This window comes from Myotis brandtii, unplaced genomic scaffold (genome assembly GCF_000412655.1).
Source record: "Myotis brandtii unplaced genomic scaffold, ASM41265v1 scaffold524, whole genome shotgun sequence".
Lineage (NCBI taxonomy): Eukaryota > Metazoa > Chordata > Mammalia > Chiroptera > Vespertilionidae > Myotis > Myotis brandtii.
In genome coordinates, this window is record NW_005369911.1 from 497,814 (window position 1) to 512,519 (window position 14,706).

The 14,706-nt window shown below is 40.1% G+C and overlaps 1 protein-coding gene across 4 annotated transcripts in view; it reads left to right on the forward strand.

Annotated features, from left to right (window-relative positions):
• Nucleotides 1-14,706, forward strand: part of JAKMIP2 (janus kinase and microtubule interacting protein 2) — a 127,023-nt gene that overhangs the window by 88,154 nt on the left and 24,163 nt on the right. For 3 of the 4 annotated variants that reach the window (XM_005877647.2, XM_005877649.2, XM_014548880.1), the window contains exons 4-12: nt 244-453; nt 2,744-2,842; nt 4,229-4,375; nt 5,050-5,190; nt 8,266-8,322; nt 9,229-9,348; nt 10,734-10,862; nt 13,630-13,713; nt 14,380-14,442. In XM_005877647.2, coding sequence (XP_005877709.1) covers nt 244-453; nt 2,744-2,842; nt 4,229-4,375; nt 5,050-5,190; nt 8,266-8,322; nt 9,229-9,348; nt 10,734-10,862; nt 13,630-13,713; nt 14,380-14,442 — 1,050 coding nt within the window. The remainder of the gene's footprint in view (nt 1-243; nt 454-2,743; nt 2,843-4,228; nt 4,376-5,049; nt 5,191-8,265; nt 8,323-9,228; nt 9,349-10,733; nt 10,863-13,629; nt 13,714-14,379; nt 14,443-14,706) is intronic. The other variant, XM_005877648.2, reaches the window with a different exon arrangement.

A 14,706-nucleotide genomic window follows, 5' to 3' on the forward strand; every position in this document is an offset into this window, starting at 1 on the left:
TATATATAGAGAGAGAGAGAGAGAGAGAGAGAGAGAGAGAGAAAGACTCTCTTTGATACCTAACTAGCCTAGGATAGTCCTTCATTACACAGCATTGCCTTATTCATGAATCCAATACACTAGTCGTACTCATGACTTAGTTCTACAGCAATCAGTGGAAAGCAGTTCAACTCAAAGCTGTTGTAAAAATGCATTTCTTTACAGCATGGTTAAATAAAATGTTCTGGGTGTCATTTAATTCAGATGGATGAAATCAAAGCCAAGGACAGGATCATCTTTTCCCTGGAGAAGGAACTGGAGACTCAGACAGGCTATGTACAGAAACTCCAGCTGCAGAAGGAGGCTCTGGATGAGCAGCTCTTTCTGGTCAAGGAAGCTGAGTGCAACATGAGCAGCCCGAAACGAGAAATTCCGGGGAGAGCAGGCGATGGCTCCGAGCACTGCAGCAGTCCTGTAAGTCTGTTCAAGTTGAAGTTACCAACACAGGAGTCATCTTTTATTTAGCTCCCAAGTTTTACTTTTCACTTAAGCTCTGTTCCTGTTTACTACAAAGAAATCAATTCCATCTCCTACTATAAAACCAGCGAATACCTTGGGAACACGGTTTTCTAAACTCCTAGACAACAAAGTGGTATACACTGCATTAGCAGATCACAAGAGAATTACAGATCTTTTAAAACCCTTCATAGAATTTTTCTGGCCATCAATATCTGTTCAAACTCCAGCCTGTTATAAAGAATCATAAATTAGATGAAAATGCTTTGCCTCGTGCCAAGACTGGTAATTTTCCCTCGTGTGAACAATTGGGTTGGAAATTGGTAAAGACGGTTATCATCTACAGGGTCAAAATGTGTCACTATAAAAGGCTAAAGCATTTATATCATCCTCTGAGCGCTTCTAGTCTGATTGAACTTGCCACTTATTTCTGTGGATGTTCGTCATTTTTATATGAGACACTATTTTCAGCTGTGCAGCAATAGAAATCAGCCTGTATGTAATTGACGTTCATACCTTATACCTTTCAAATTATGTAGCTGCTAAAAAGATGCAAATGAATTATTTAGGAACAGAGACAGGTTCCAAAGTAGTACTTAGAACCAAGTAATGAATAATTTATGAATTGGTATTCAGGATATCTATACCCTAGTAGGTGGTGAAAAAGATTGCTGAACTTGGATTTAGCAGATGTCAGCTTTTGTTCTCTCATTGACACCTGCATGGAAGGTAGCATAATTAGCAAGAGAATGGGCTCTAGAGTCAGACCTTTTAGTTCAAATCCTGGATCTGCCATTTACAATGTGACCTTAGTAGCGTTTCTTCATCTGTAAAAGAGAGGCAATAGTGGTATCCATAGGCTGGTCTGAGGTTTAGAAGACGTGATATGTAAAATGTTGAACACAGTATCTGGCACATGGTTAGCATTTAATACATATTGGGTAGCTCTGACCGGTTTGGCCCTGTGGATAGAGCATCGGCCTGCGGACTCAAGGGTCCCAGGTTCGATTCCGGTCAATGGCATGTACCTTGGTTGCGGACACATACCCAGTAGGGAGTGTGCAGGAGGCAGCTGATCGATGTTTCTTTCTCATCGATGTTTCTAACTCTCTATCCCTCTCCCTTCCTCTCTGTAAAAAATCAATAAAATATATAAAAAAATACATATTGGGTATTGATTTATCGATACTAGCCATGAGCTCTTGAATAAGTTAGACAGACCTCCCTGAATCTTACCTGTTCTGCTGAATCTTCTAGGATACTGTGAATCTAGGGAGATAGTGAGTGTGAAACTGCCTTGTTAACAATACAGCACTATCAAAATGTAAGACAATAATGGCATTGCAAGAGTATGATGATAATGGTCCTATGGACTCTAGAGAATAGAATTAAGCCATGACTGCTGTGTGTAAGCTGACCCATGACAGTTATGTCAGTTAGGAAGCCAGTTGCCCTGAGCAAAATATACCAGCAATGGCTATCCTATATTCTGTTTCCTTCTATGCATGAAGGTCATGCGCCAACCTTCTCCTCAGACCTTCTTCTCCAGGAATATGCAGGAATTTATAAACCCCATTTCTACCTGATACTCTATCCCCTCTTTGGCTAAGTTTATTTTTTTAATTTCTTTTTTTATTGATTTCAGAAAGGAAGGGAGAGAAAGAAATAGAAACATCAATGATAACAGAGAATCATTGATCAGCTGCTTCCTGCAGGCCCCACACTGGGGATCAAGCCCACAAACCCGGCATGTGCCCATACCGGGAATCGAACAGTGACCTTCTCAGTCATAGGTCAACACTCAACCACTGAGCCATGCCAGCCGAGCTCTTTGGTTAAGTTTCATAGCAGGATACTGTCTAAGCCATGGGAAGCAATGTCTAGCCACAACAGAAGAATGCTCTTTGAACCTCATACAATCACAACATGACCGTCGTCTCATAGCTCACAGATTTAATAAGCTGATCAGACATCTACCTCTCCCTCTGCCAGGAGTCAGAGCTTCAGGGAGTAGCTGCCAAATAAAAGTCATCTGCAGTTTCAACTAGGCTTGGTCTTAAACCCAAGTGGTAAATATTGGGGGTTCAAAATGGGTAAATATTTGCTCTTCTCTGAATAAGAGAACATTTTACTCTCACCTCGTAAGCCAGATGAAAGGACGTAAACCTATTACTATTATAAACTGTATTCCAAAATTTTGTGAATAGTGTTCTTGGCAGATTACTCATTTTAACTTTCATGTGTGTAGGATTTGCGGAGAAATCAAAAGAGAATAGCTGAATTGAATGCCACTATAAGAAAATTAGAAGACAGGAATACCTTGCTTGGAGATGAACGAAATGAATTGGTGAGTTCTCGTCAACATGTTTTATTTTTGGGTTAAGCATTATGTGATAGAAGTAAATATGATATTATGGATGTATAACAATAGAGAAAAATCCACAAATAATAAAGGTAAACTCAATAAATATGCCCAAAGTGATAGACCCATGTGACTCCACCCAGATGAGTAAGTGGAAGATTACCAGTGTCTCAGACCTCTGCTTCTTGTGACTCCTTCTGAAGTTACCCACTGCACTGACTTCTATCATGAGATATAAATTCAGCTTTGGCCTTTGATATGAGATGGGAGTTTTCAAAGGGCGATTGGGACAGAGTTGGGGGATATTGCTTTAGAATCACAAGAGCTTTTTAAAGTATTCATAGGTAGCTAAGTCTCCTATTGCAGCAATTCCCCAAATGGTAGGTTGTCCTAAACAAGAATGAGTACTTTAAACAGCCTTTCAGCTATTTCTGATACACCCCTCCCCGTTCTTTATTTTGGTACCCCCGCCCCCAGTGCATACTCCCATTCAGAGCCATTAGCGCGAAACGAATGAAGTAATCAGGAGAACTTTGACACGGAAATATACGATGTATAGGGTGACCATAAAATCTGTCATCCAAATGGGAGTTTTGAGAGGAAAAGGGGAGACGGTTCATGATTACCCTATGTCAACATTTACGAACTTAAACCAGTATTTCTCAACTAGAGGCAATTTGGACAACATCTGGAGACATTTTTGGTTGTTACAACTGGGAGGGAACTACTGGCATCTCGTGGGCAGAGGCCAGGGATGCTGCTAAACATCCCACAATACACAGAACAGCTGGTCACAACAGAAGTAAAATCTGGCCCCAAATGTCTAGAGTGCAGAGGTTGAGAAACCCTGCCTTAGACTAAAGGGGCCAACCAGAGTATGGTCACAGTTTATTGGTGGCTAGGTAACAGCATAACCGTACTTTACCAAGGCTTGGTGAGAATTGGTTGTTCTTAAACACAAATATCAATAGAGTTTCAGAAATAGGTTTCGTTTGTTTTGTTTTTCTCAATAAAGCTGTCCTAAAAATAAACAGCTTCAGTGTGAGTCAGGAGACTTGGCAAGATCTCTGATGGAAAGAATGGGCTTTGGGGACAACCACGCTGGGATTCGGGCCCTGATTGTACTACTTAGTGATTGTGTGTGTGATTCTTCCAGCCAATGAGGCCCAGGGCGGTGTGAGCAGGGTGGGCTGGGGCTGAGCAGAGCGGGGTACCTGGGCTGGAGGAGTCTAGGGGAACAGGAGTGCGAGTCCTCTTCCTGAACGTTTCCAAAAACAGAATCTCACCTCCATTAAGGGCATAGACTGTTGGAGGGTTCTGAAGAATGTGACGAAATGCCATTCAAGGAAACTGTAACTTGTGTCTTCTCAGTTAAAGCGCGTGCGGGAAACCGAAAAGCAGTGTAAACCTCTCCTGGAAAGGAACAAGTGCCTCGCCAAGAGAAACGACGAGCTGATGCTGTCCCTGCAACGCATGGAGGAGAAACTGAAAGCCGTTACCAAGGAAAACTCCGAAATGGTGGGTGTCCCAGACTCCGTAAAACCGCAGCGTCCTTGCTCAGCTCACCCAGTCACCTGACTTACTGCTCTCTCGCAGCTTTGTTTTTTAAATACAATGCTATTTATGAAAGCTCAGATTTTTCCCTTTGTAAGCAAGGAACCTTTAAGGGGGGAAAAAAAGCAAAAGTTGGTTGCTGACTCTGGGTTTTATAGAGTTTCTAAATTTGCAGAACAGTAGGAGTGCTTCCAGGAATCTGCACACGCTCTGCAAAAGGTCTGAAACAGAGAAGCAAAGTTTCAACAGAGCTCCTCAGCCAGACACCTCCTTCCAAGAATTTCACGAATGTGCCCTTCACAGAACTGTACAGTGGTACCCTCCTCTTCGAAGAGCTTTCACGATTGTGGGGAAATAGATGCCATCTTTTGTATTATGTATGGATAAGTCATATGCCAATGCACTCCTTCACAGGCGTTCACTACAGCGACCGAGATCTCCAGACCTTGCCAATGATTTTGACTTATTATAGCAGCTAAAGTGTACCTGAGAGTTTTAGTTGGCATGTGTGTGTATTGAAGCTGGGAAATTTTAAATTTAGCTGGAGCCTCATAAAGTTTCTATAGATGTTTTATGTTAATCACTAACATTTGGGATTTTTAAAGTCTTCACCTGTACATTCCTCTTTTCCAATCCAGAGAGAAAAAATAACAACCCATCCACCCTTGAAAAAATTAAAATCTCTGAACGACCTCGATCAAGCTAATGAAGAACAAGAGACAGAGTTTCTCAAACTTCAGGTCATTGAGCAGCAGAACATTATTGATGAGCTCACCAGGGTAGGTCTCGATCAATCTGTGAACCCTAAGCTGTTCCCAAGGATAAGTAGCCAAGGCACCAGCATACACTGGGAGCACTTAATAATTTTGGATTAGCCCCAAAGACCCGAGTTCATATGTTTAATATGTAAATAGGTTCAAGAGACTCTATTCCAAAAATACTTTATATTGTTGAACTGTTTTATACCTTTTCAATTATAATCTGATTATCAGTAATTATAATAAACTAGAGGCCTGGTGCATGAATTCATACACCAGTGGGGTCCCTCGGCCTGGCTTGCAGGATTGGGCCAAAACCGGCTATCTGACATCACCCAAGGGGTCCCTGATTGTGAGAGGGTGCAGGCCAGGCTGAGGGACCCCACCGGTGCACGATCAGGACCAGGGAAGGATGCGGGAGTTTGGCCAGCCAGGGAGGGCTCCAGGGTGTGTCCAGCCCATCTCGCTCAGTCCCGATCAGCCAGACCCCAGCAGCAAGCTAACCTACCGGTCAGTGCATCTGCCTCCTAGTGGTCAGTGCATGTCATAGTGACTGGTCAACCGGTCAAATGTCTGCCCCCTGGTGGCCAGTGCACATCATAGCAAGCGGTTGAGCAGCCTTAGCATATCATTAGCATATTACGCTTTGATTGGTTGAACGGCCGACTGGACAACCGGACACTTAGCATATTAGGCTTTTATTATATAGGATTAATTTGTTAACTAATCTGGTAACACAAATAATAGCTGCAAACTTTCAAATGCATTGTACTGTGAGTGGGTAGGTCATGTGGGTATATCTTATAATTGCCTCCAGTAAGATTCTGAGACTTACAGGTTAAATATTTCACCTACAATAATAACAGGACTATATGCTTTTTGTTTCCCAACTTCTAATTCAGTATCTAGCACATAGTTGCAGTTTAATAAATATTTGTTGAACAGTCACGTCATAAGTAGTGACAGAGCTGAGATTGCAGTCCAGATCTTCTGACCATGACTCCAGTATCTGGTGAAGCAGGTAGAGCAAGTATTACTCCCATTTGCATCTGGTTAAAGTCCGTGTTACCAACAGCTGTGGATTAAGGCCTTTAATGCCTTTGGGTTGCCTCTCTGCCTCTCTGTCTTTATGTTGTGAATAACACCTCTGGTCACTCTCACTTCAGGACCAAGCCAAGGCCCTGAGGAGCTAGTGAGGGGGGTTTTAGGCAATAGTATCCAAATAGAGTGAGCAAGGTGATTTAGAGCCCAGGGAAGAAAAGATTATAACTTTTGTATATAATTACTTGTGGTTTACCCTTTTAAAATGTTCTATGCTGAGTATATGTTGTAATGCATATACTCTATTAGGAGAGTGATCTAAGCATACATTTTTTAAAGTTTCAGATATATTGAAGTTGCATGATCAAAATATTTTTACATATAAAAGTGAGAAATCAGAAAGGTTAACACCAATGACTTAAACCAGCTTATTTATCAAACATAGCCTTCTGAAATGCTATGCCTCTCCCTTCACTTCCACACCTTTCATAAATTTCACAGGCTCACTAGTCTAGGGATTTGTTTGGTTTTAAGTATCCTGAGTTTAAGCTAAAAGTTTCTTATAGAATTTGGACACATTGAGGCATGTCAAGCAGACTCTCAGGGAGACATAAGTGCCCCTTACCTCATCTACCTTTGAATTTGTACAGTAAATACCTGAAGTACTTAGTACAGCGGTTCTCAACCTGTGGGTCGCGACCCCTTTGGGGGTCGAATGACCCTTTCACAGGGGTCGCCTAAAACCATCAGAAAACACATATATAATTACATATTGTTTACAGTAGCAAAATTACAGTTATGAAGTAGCAATGAAAATAATTTTATGGTTGGGGGTCACCACAACATGAGGAACTGTATTAAAGGGTCGCGGCATTAGGAAGGTTGAGAACCACTGACTTAGTAGATGAACACCAAATTCCCAGGATATCTCTATTCACAAGAATGAATCAAGAAATCATTATTTCTAGATATGCTTTCATTTCCCCGAAAATTCCAACGAGAACTTACCCCCCCACCCCCACCCACCCTCACCCCTCAGAAGCCACTAGATCAGTGATTTTTAACCCGTGTGCTGATTCAAGAATTTTTGAAACATGCAATACCTGACTAGGGACACTGATTTGTTCTCTCTAAGGTTGTCAAATAAAAATATGACAACAGCCAACACAATAATAGCCATCCGGTGTGAATGAATCAAAATTATGCCTATTTTTTTGTCTTATTGGCAAAAAATATATTTTTTAGTGCCAGATAATTTTAGTAATTAGTTTATATATGCCATGAGATGAATAAGGTTGAAAATCACTGCACTAGATGATTTCAGCCAAGACACTGTTCCCATCTCCAGAGGCTGCTGGTGAGAACAAGGATCCAAAAATAGTCAAAGGTAGTTTTCTATGCCTGTCAAGTGATTGAAAGAAAGAATAAGGCTTTCCTTTGTTGTGAAATGGTATTTTTTCAACATTTAAATTGAAAGTAATTTTGGGTTTGAGAAAACTGCAGCATTGTGCTTTGGGAGAATATGAGTAACTATTTTCAGAGCTATTTGATCTTGAGTATAAAACAAAGGATTCTGATTAGAAACACAGTACGCTTCCTCATTGTGAGGCTCTCAGATCTACATAGATTATTAGGACAAGTTAGAGAATGTCCTTAACTTTGAAAATATTTAAGCATCAAACCCAAAAGTTGCTAAAATTTACACAACATAATTTTTTTTCCCCCAGGGAGAGGGAGAGAGGGATAGAAACATCAATGATGAGAGAGAATCATGGATTGGCTGCCTCCCACCTGCCCCCCACTGAGGATCAAGCTTACAACCCAGGCATGTGCCCTGACTAGGAATAGAACTGGGACCTCCTGGTTGATGGTTTGCTGCTCAACCACTGAGCCACACCAGCCTGGCAATATAATCTTATCTTAAATAGAAATATGTAATGTCTCTGGGAAAAACACTCTGTCTTTGCAAAGCAAAACAAAACAAAACAAACAACAAAACCTATAAGGAAAAATGTACCAATTCAAGGTCTGAAAAGTCCTTGGTCTGTTTTCCAGGACCGAGAAAAGCTCATCCGCAGAAGAAAGCATAGAAGAAGTTCCAAGCCAATTAAGGTAATGAGGAAACTAGGTTAGCAGGCTCTGCCATGGCCAGAAAAGTGAGGCTTGCCAAGGAATCTTCCTGCACAGATGTGATAAGTCAGGTGTTCCCGAGAAGTTCAAACCATGGGCTTTATTTACTAGAAGAAAGTCTCTTCTCTTGACAGTTTTCAGTCCAAAACATTTTAACCTGAAAAGGTTTGTTTTAGTATGACCTTCTCTGAGTTAGGAAGCCACAAGGCTTGACATAGAAAGGGTTATCTGACAAGTTGGAGAGAGTCACACTCCAGGAACGTACAAGTGACACATAGGATGGGGTGTCTCTTACTGAATATTAGCATCTGATACCTACCCTGTAACTGATTAATGTATTTTCATTATTTACTTGCACAATATTATGGGTAATGATAGTCCCAATTCACCAATATCTGTGTAACCTCTTATTAAATAGTAAAATCACAAAGTCTTACTGTTTAATTTGTCTATTTGTTTGATTTTTGTTTTTATTGGGGACATTGTTTCATTTGGTTATGGAATTAGGTGGTAAGACTTCAGATTTGATAATCCTCTTCACAGATATGCCTGGCCTTTCAGAGTCCCTTGATAGTTTTAAATACTGAAAGGAGTAAGTGACATAAACTCATCATGGTATAAAATGTAATGTAAAAGAGGCTACGATGTTTCTATGAAGAGAGCCAATATTAGTGAGTTTCCCAAAAAATATCAAAAATTGAATAATACGGGACAAACATGCATTGGAATTATTATGGTCGTATCCATATTTTTATTTCATAAGGAAGCATTAAAGGATCCATGTCTTTTATAATCATTTGCACGTATGCCAGTTAACAGTGCTTTAATAATGTGTCAACTTTTCCCACTTTTATCTGTGTCAGTAAATATGTACTTTCCCTCCATTAGAGGCCTGTTTTGGACCCATTTATTGGTTATGATGATGACTCCATGGACTCAGAGACATCATCCATGGCCTCATTCAGAACAGACCGAACACCAGCTACTCCCGATGATGACTTAGATGAAGTAAGCCTTTCTCTAGTCTTTGGTGATAATGTCACCAAATCTTTATTTTAAGGGGGAGGAAAAGCATTTCTCATCTTTATCTCCTTTTTGAACAGCACAAAATGATTTCATAGTAGTGAAATAAGACTTCAGACCAATTTTGAGACCACACTTGATTCTGATAACTCTTAGAAAATAGTTCACTTGTGTCATGTAGCCCTTTTACAAGATTCTCTAAAGTTCAGCTCTGTAACTTGAAGACTTCTTTCAAAATAAAAGTTACTGTCCCCGAATTCTTCAGCGAGGGAACCTGTGAACCAAGGAAAAAGTTTGTAGATATAATCTAAGACACTGTTAAGCAGTGTGCACTGTCAACCACTTTCATCAGAACCATCTAAGGAGTTCAATTACAATGAAAACACCTGGGCCCTACCACACAACTCCTGACCCAGGATCTATAGGGTGGAACCCCAAAATCTGCATTTTTCACAGAACTCCCTGGTGATTGTATTGTGCTCTGAAGTTTGAGACCTTAAGCTGTAAAACTATGTTTTTCATAATTTATCTGGGGAAGAAGTTGTTGGCTATGAATGTATTGAAAACAAGTGAGACTAAAATTATGAATATCATTTTCTCAAATTTGGACCCATAATCAGGGTACACATTCTTCTCATTTGGATCCAAAATTGACTGCAACCCAAGCCCAAAGAGGTAATAATTAGAAATGTATAAACAAATGCTTCTCTTGTTAAAATAAATAGTAAAGCATTTCTGTGGTATCCTTCTTGAAAGTATTACAGTATTTTTTAAAATTTTATTTTTCAATTTAAATTTAATTTTTCAGTTTACTTTCAATATTATTTTGTATTGGTTTCAGGTGTACAGCATAGTGGTTAGACAACAATATGCTCTACAAAGTGTCCCCCTGATATTTCCAGTACCCACCTGGCACCATACATAGTTATTACAATATTATTCACTATATTCCCGACGCTGTACTTTAAATCCCCGTGACTATTTTGTAACCACCAATTTGTAGTTCTTAATCCCTTCACCTTTTGACCCAGCCCCCAACACCCTCTCCTAAAGTACTACAGTATTTCTGTCCATCCACATACTTTAGAATTAAGAATAAGTCACACAGAATTCAAAATCAAACAAACCTTTAACTTCTGAACTTATGTGCATATATGCATAGCACAGGAACAGGCAATAGTGCAGGGAAGGCCCAGGGAGGGGGCAGGATTGAGGTGGATGTGTCAATGGGGGGGAGGGGACATCTGTAATACTTTAAACAATAAAGATAATTTTTTAAAAGTAGACGGAGGTTAATATTTCACATTGGACACAGGACCTGAACTTAGCATAATTATTTTTTGGCTTTTTTTTATTTTTTCTACCTCAAGAGTTTAGCAGCTGAAGAATCTGAGCTACGATTTCGACAACTAACAAAAGAATACCAGGCCCTCCAAAGAGCGTATGCCCTCCTGCAGGAGCAGACTGGAGGCATCATTGACGCTGAAAGGGAGGCCAAGGTTAGTGTGTGTCTCGGAGAGTGCTCGGAACTGGCTTTTTACGCAGCCCTCGCAGCATCAAAGAATCACGGACATAAAAATATCAATAGGGTAGCTTTCCCTGTGCCCTTCGCTCCTCTGCGGCTTTTGAACTGTTGTATCTTTTATGTCAACAAGCCTTGGATCTAGAGACATTAGAACCAGCCTGGGTCGATGCTTTTGTTTCTTTTAGATACTTGAGTATCTTGCTGTTTGAAAATTTAACATTTTCAAAACTAGACAATATTGAATGTTGATAATACATTTTTTCAGTTTCTTGCTTGGGGAAAAAAAATCACTTTTATCTTTGAATGGTTAGCCAGTTTCTTTCCTTAGTTAGTAAGTATACAGCATTATATCAGCAGCCTCCCGAGAATTTCCACTGCCAATATCTCATTTTACCCTTGTGACAGCTCCCAAAGGCAGGTATTTTATAAAAGAGGAATTTGAGGCTGAGAGAGGTTCATTGAATTGCCCAAGATCACACAGGTAATAAGTGGGAAACTGAGATTCCAACTCAAGTCTTACTGGATCAGATGTTCCTTCCATTTTTTTACAACTGCCTCTCATAAGCCTATTTCAAAAATATAAAAGTAGACACACACAATACTAACATTTAACACTTATTTAGTGCTTGCTGTGTTCCAGGCATTGTGCTGAGCACTTTATATACATTTATATCATGTAATCGTAAAATAGCCCTATGCATTAAATGCTTTTGTTATCTTCTTTTTATAGGAGTGGAAATAATATCTTAGAAAGACTTAAATGTAGCTTAGCGCAATTAAAATGAGAATATGTAGCTTAGATTACAGCTAGGATATGAACCTAGTCTTTCTGAGTTCAGTTAGAACCACCATGCCATAACTGCCCCAGAGATTAATTAACAAGGGAGCAAAAAGGAGTGTGATCTCCCAGTGGTTTTATCCTCCTTCCTATTTACAGGTCTAGAGCAGGGGTGGGAACCTTTTTTCTGCCAAGGGCCCATTTGGATATTTATAACATAATTTGTGGACCTTAGAAATTAACCTGCTATATATCTGGTCAAACATTTAATGAACTCACCTCTAATGCCCTGGCAGGGCTAAACCACGGGCCTTATATGTCCTGTGGGCTGGACGTTCCCCACCCTTGGTCTAGAGCAGCCATGGGCAAACTACAGCCCGCGGGCCAGATCCGGCCCATTTGAAATGAATAAAACTAAAAAAAAAAAAAAAGACCGTACCCTTTTATGTAATGATGTTTACTTTGAATTTATATTAGTTCACACAAACACTCCATCCATGCTTTTGTTCCGGCCCTCCGGTCCAGTTTAAGAACCCATTGTGGCCCTCGAGTCAAAAAGTTTGCCCACCCCTGGTCTAGAGTATGCTAAGGAGTGTTGTAGGACCTACTGTTAGTTGTTTAGTGGAAAGGATAGATATTATAGTTATATATTTTTAAGTGGTGACATATATACATATATACATGCACATATATATGAGTAAACATGTTTACAAAAAAAGCAATCATCAGAAAGGGGTGTATGTGTGCACCTTCATATTTATGTCCTATAACTATAATAGTTGTGGTTTTCATTATCAGCATTTATTAAGCATTCTTACCAACAAGTATTGCCAATTAGAATAATAGCATATGCCTTGTGTTTTGGAGAGCTGGTCATATAGAAATTAGTTGTTTTACTCTTACCTCACTTTCCCATCTAAATAAAAGTTTAGCTTTATCTCTGGCTATTAGAATAAAATAAAAAAACACTTAACATGCAAAGCAAAATAGTCTAAAATGAATCAAGATGTTGGAAAAAGAGCAACACAGTAAATTCAAAGAAGTAGAAATGAAAAAATAGACAATGTAATATAGATGAAATATCAATGAAAACAAAAGATAAAAAATTATTTCGATGCAAGAAAAAAATTAGAGTACATTCAATACCCATTCAAAGTTAAAATAATTCTTAGCAAAATTAAGCTTGGCATTTTTTAACCTGATAAAGATAAATATAATACTTAACAGTCCAAATAAATATTCTCCTCACAATAAGGAATAAAGAAAGGATACCTACCATTCCTGACTTTATTCACTTTTGTAACAAAGAATTTATGCAGATCATAAGAGAAGAGAAAAATATATGTATGTTCAGAAAAAACAAAACCTAATTTTTGCAGAAAATAGAATCATAAACAGAGAAAATACAAGAGTATCTAAGAATAAATTACTATAGTAAATGAAGTAGGGTTATTCCTTACAAGATCAGTGTTCAAAACTATTAATACACACAACACTTGACATATACATGGACACATACATACATAAATACTTGGATTTGGATTTAGATTTAGGTCACAAAGTTGGCTCTGAATGAATGGAAAGATTTTGGAGAGGCAAAATGGGAGAAGGCTTTTCAAATGAGAGCAAGCTGGAGAGTCACAAAGCATATTTAGGAGACGGGAGATCACCAGCAGGTAAGGGGTGGACTGTGGTGTTCCTGAACAGTGGGAAAAGATTGGAAATATAATGGGAAATCTCAAATCCCAAACTAAAGAGCTTGAATTTTAACCCAATGGCAAAAGGAGCCCCTGAAAGTTTTAAGCAAGAATTTAGATCACAAAAATAGTTTTAAGGGATTCTTTGGTCATAGTATGTTCTTCTTCTTTTTTTCCTTGTTGAGTTCTAATCAAGGAAGATGAGGGGAAGAAAAATATTGAGCTACCATTTTACTTACTGAGTTCTGGATTTTTGATTTCACTAGGCTCAAGAACAGCTCCAAGCAGAGGTGCTCAGGTATAAAGCCAAAATTGAAGATCTGGAAGCGACTCTGGCTCAGAAAGGGCAGGTAGGCATTTGGTTGCTGGCCATTCGATCTGACCTTCCTCTAGATCACCCTTGTGCATGGGCCACACCCAGGACACGGCTTGGCTCTCCACAGTGACCTTTCTCAAATGTGTCAGAATGTTCAGCGCTATGTTTCTGCCCCTGGTGTTTTTCTGGCCAGAGCGTGAACCCAGCTACAACAGCGAATGAGGTTGGGCAAGAGGGAGAAAGCCAGAGGAAGAGAAGCCCTGTACCGATAGCCTAGAGTGGTCACACACTGCTAAGACAAGGACCCACCCCTGCAGCTGCATTCGTTGCCTCTATGCTACATTTATGGTTCTGCATTTTAATGTTTTCCATCCATATGTATCTAGCCTGTGTGCATTCTGACCCTTGTCACTCTTTGCCTGTGTGGTCACTTCTGAGTCCCCAAAAGGCTGGTCCTGGATTATTCAGACTGAAAAAGGTAGAGGTAGTGAGTGACAATGAAAAGGGGGTTCAATTTTCCTGGCAACTTTGGCCCCAGTGTCTCTGAATAAGGAGCTGGCAGGGGTGGGTGTCAGTTACCAGTGGTTGGCAGGCAAACAAACTGGGTGAAAAGAAGACGGCTCTGGAAAAGTGGTTTGACAACACGGGCTCTTTCGTGCCACTCTGAAATGCTGACTGCGCGATATTCTTTGTCAAACAGGATTCACACTGGGTAGAAGATAAACAACTTTTCATTAAGAGAAACCAGGAGCTTTTAGAAAAGGTATGTTGGGCGCAATACCCTAGTGGGGCAGAGGAGACAATGATGAGAGATCCAGGAGCAGCAGGGGTCCTCTCAGGAGTGGCACAGGGGCCAGGGGAAGGGGCGGCTTCTCGGTGCTGTATTCTCCTCTGCTGCGTGCTCGACTGCATCCCTGTCACCGCCATCACCATCAGTGGAGTGGCACGTGTGCATGGCTCTGTGCTGGGCATTGCGCCAACGCAAAAGGATGTGACCCCTGACACCTATTGATGTGTTAACCATATA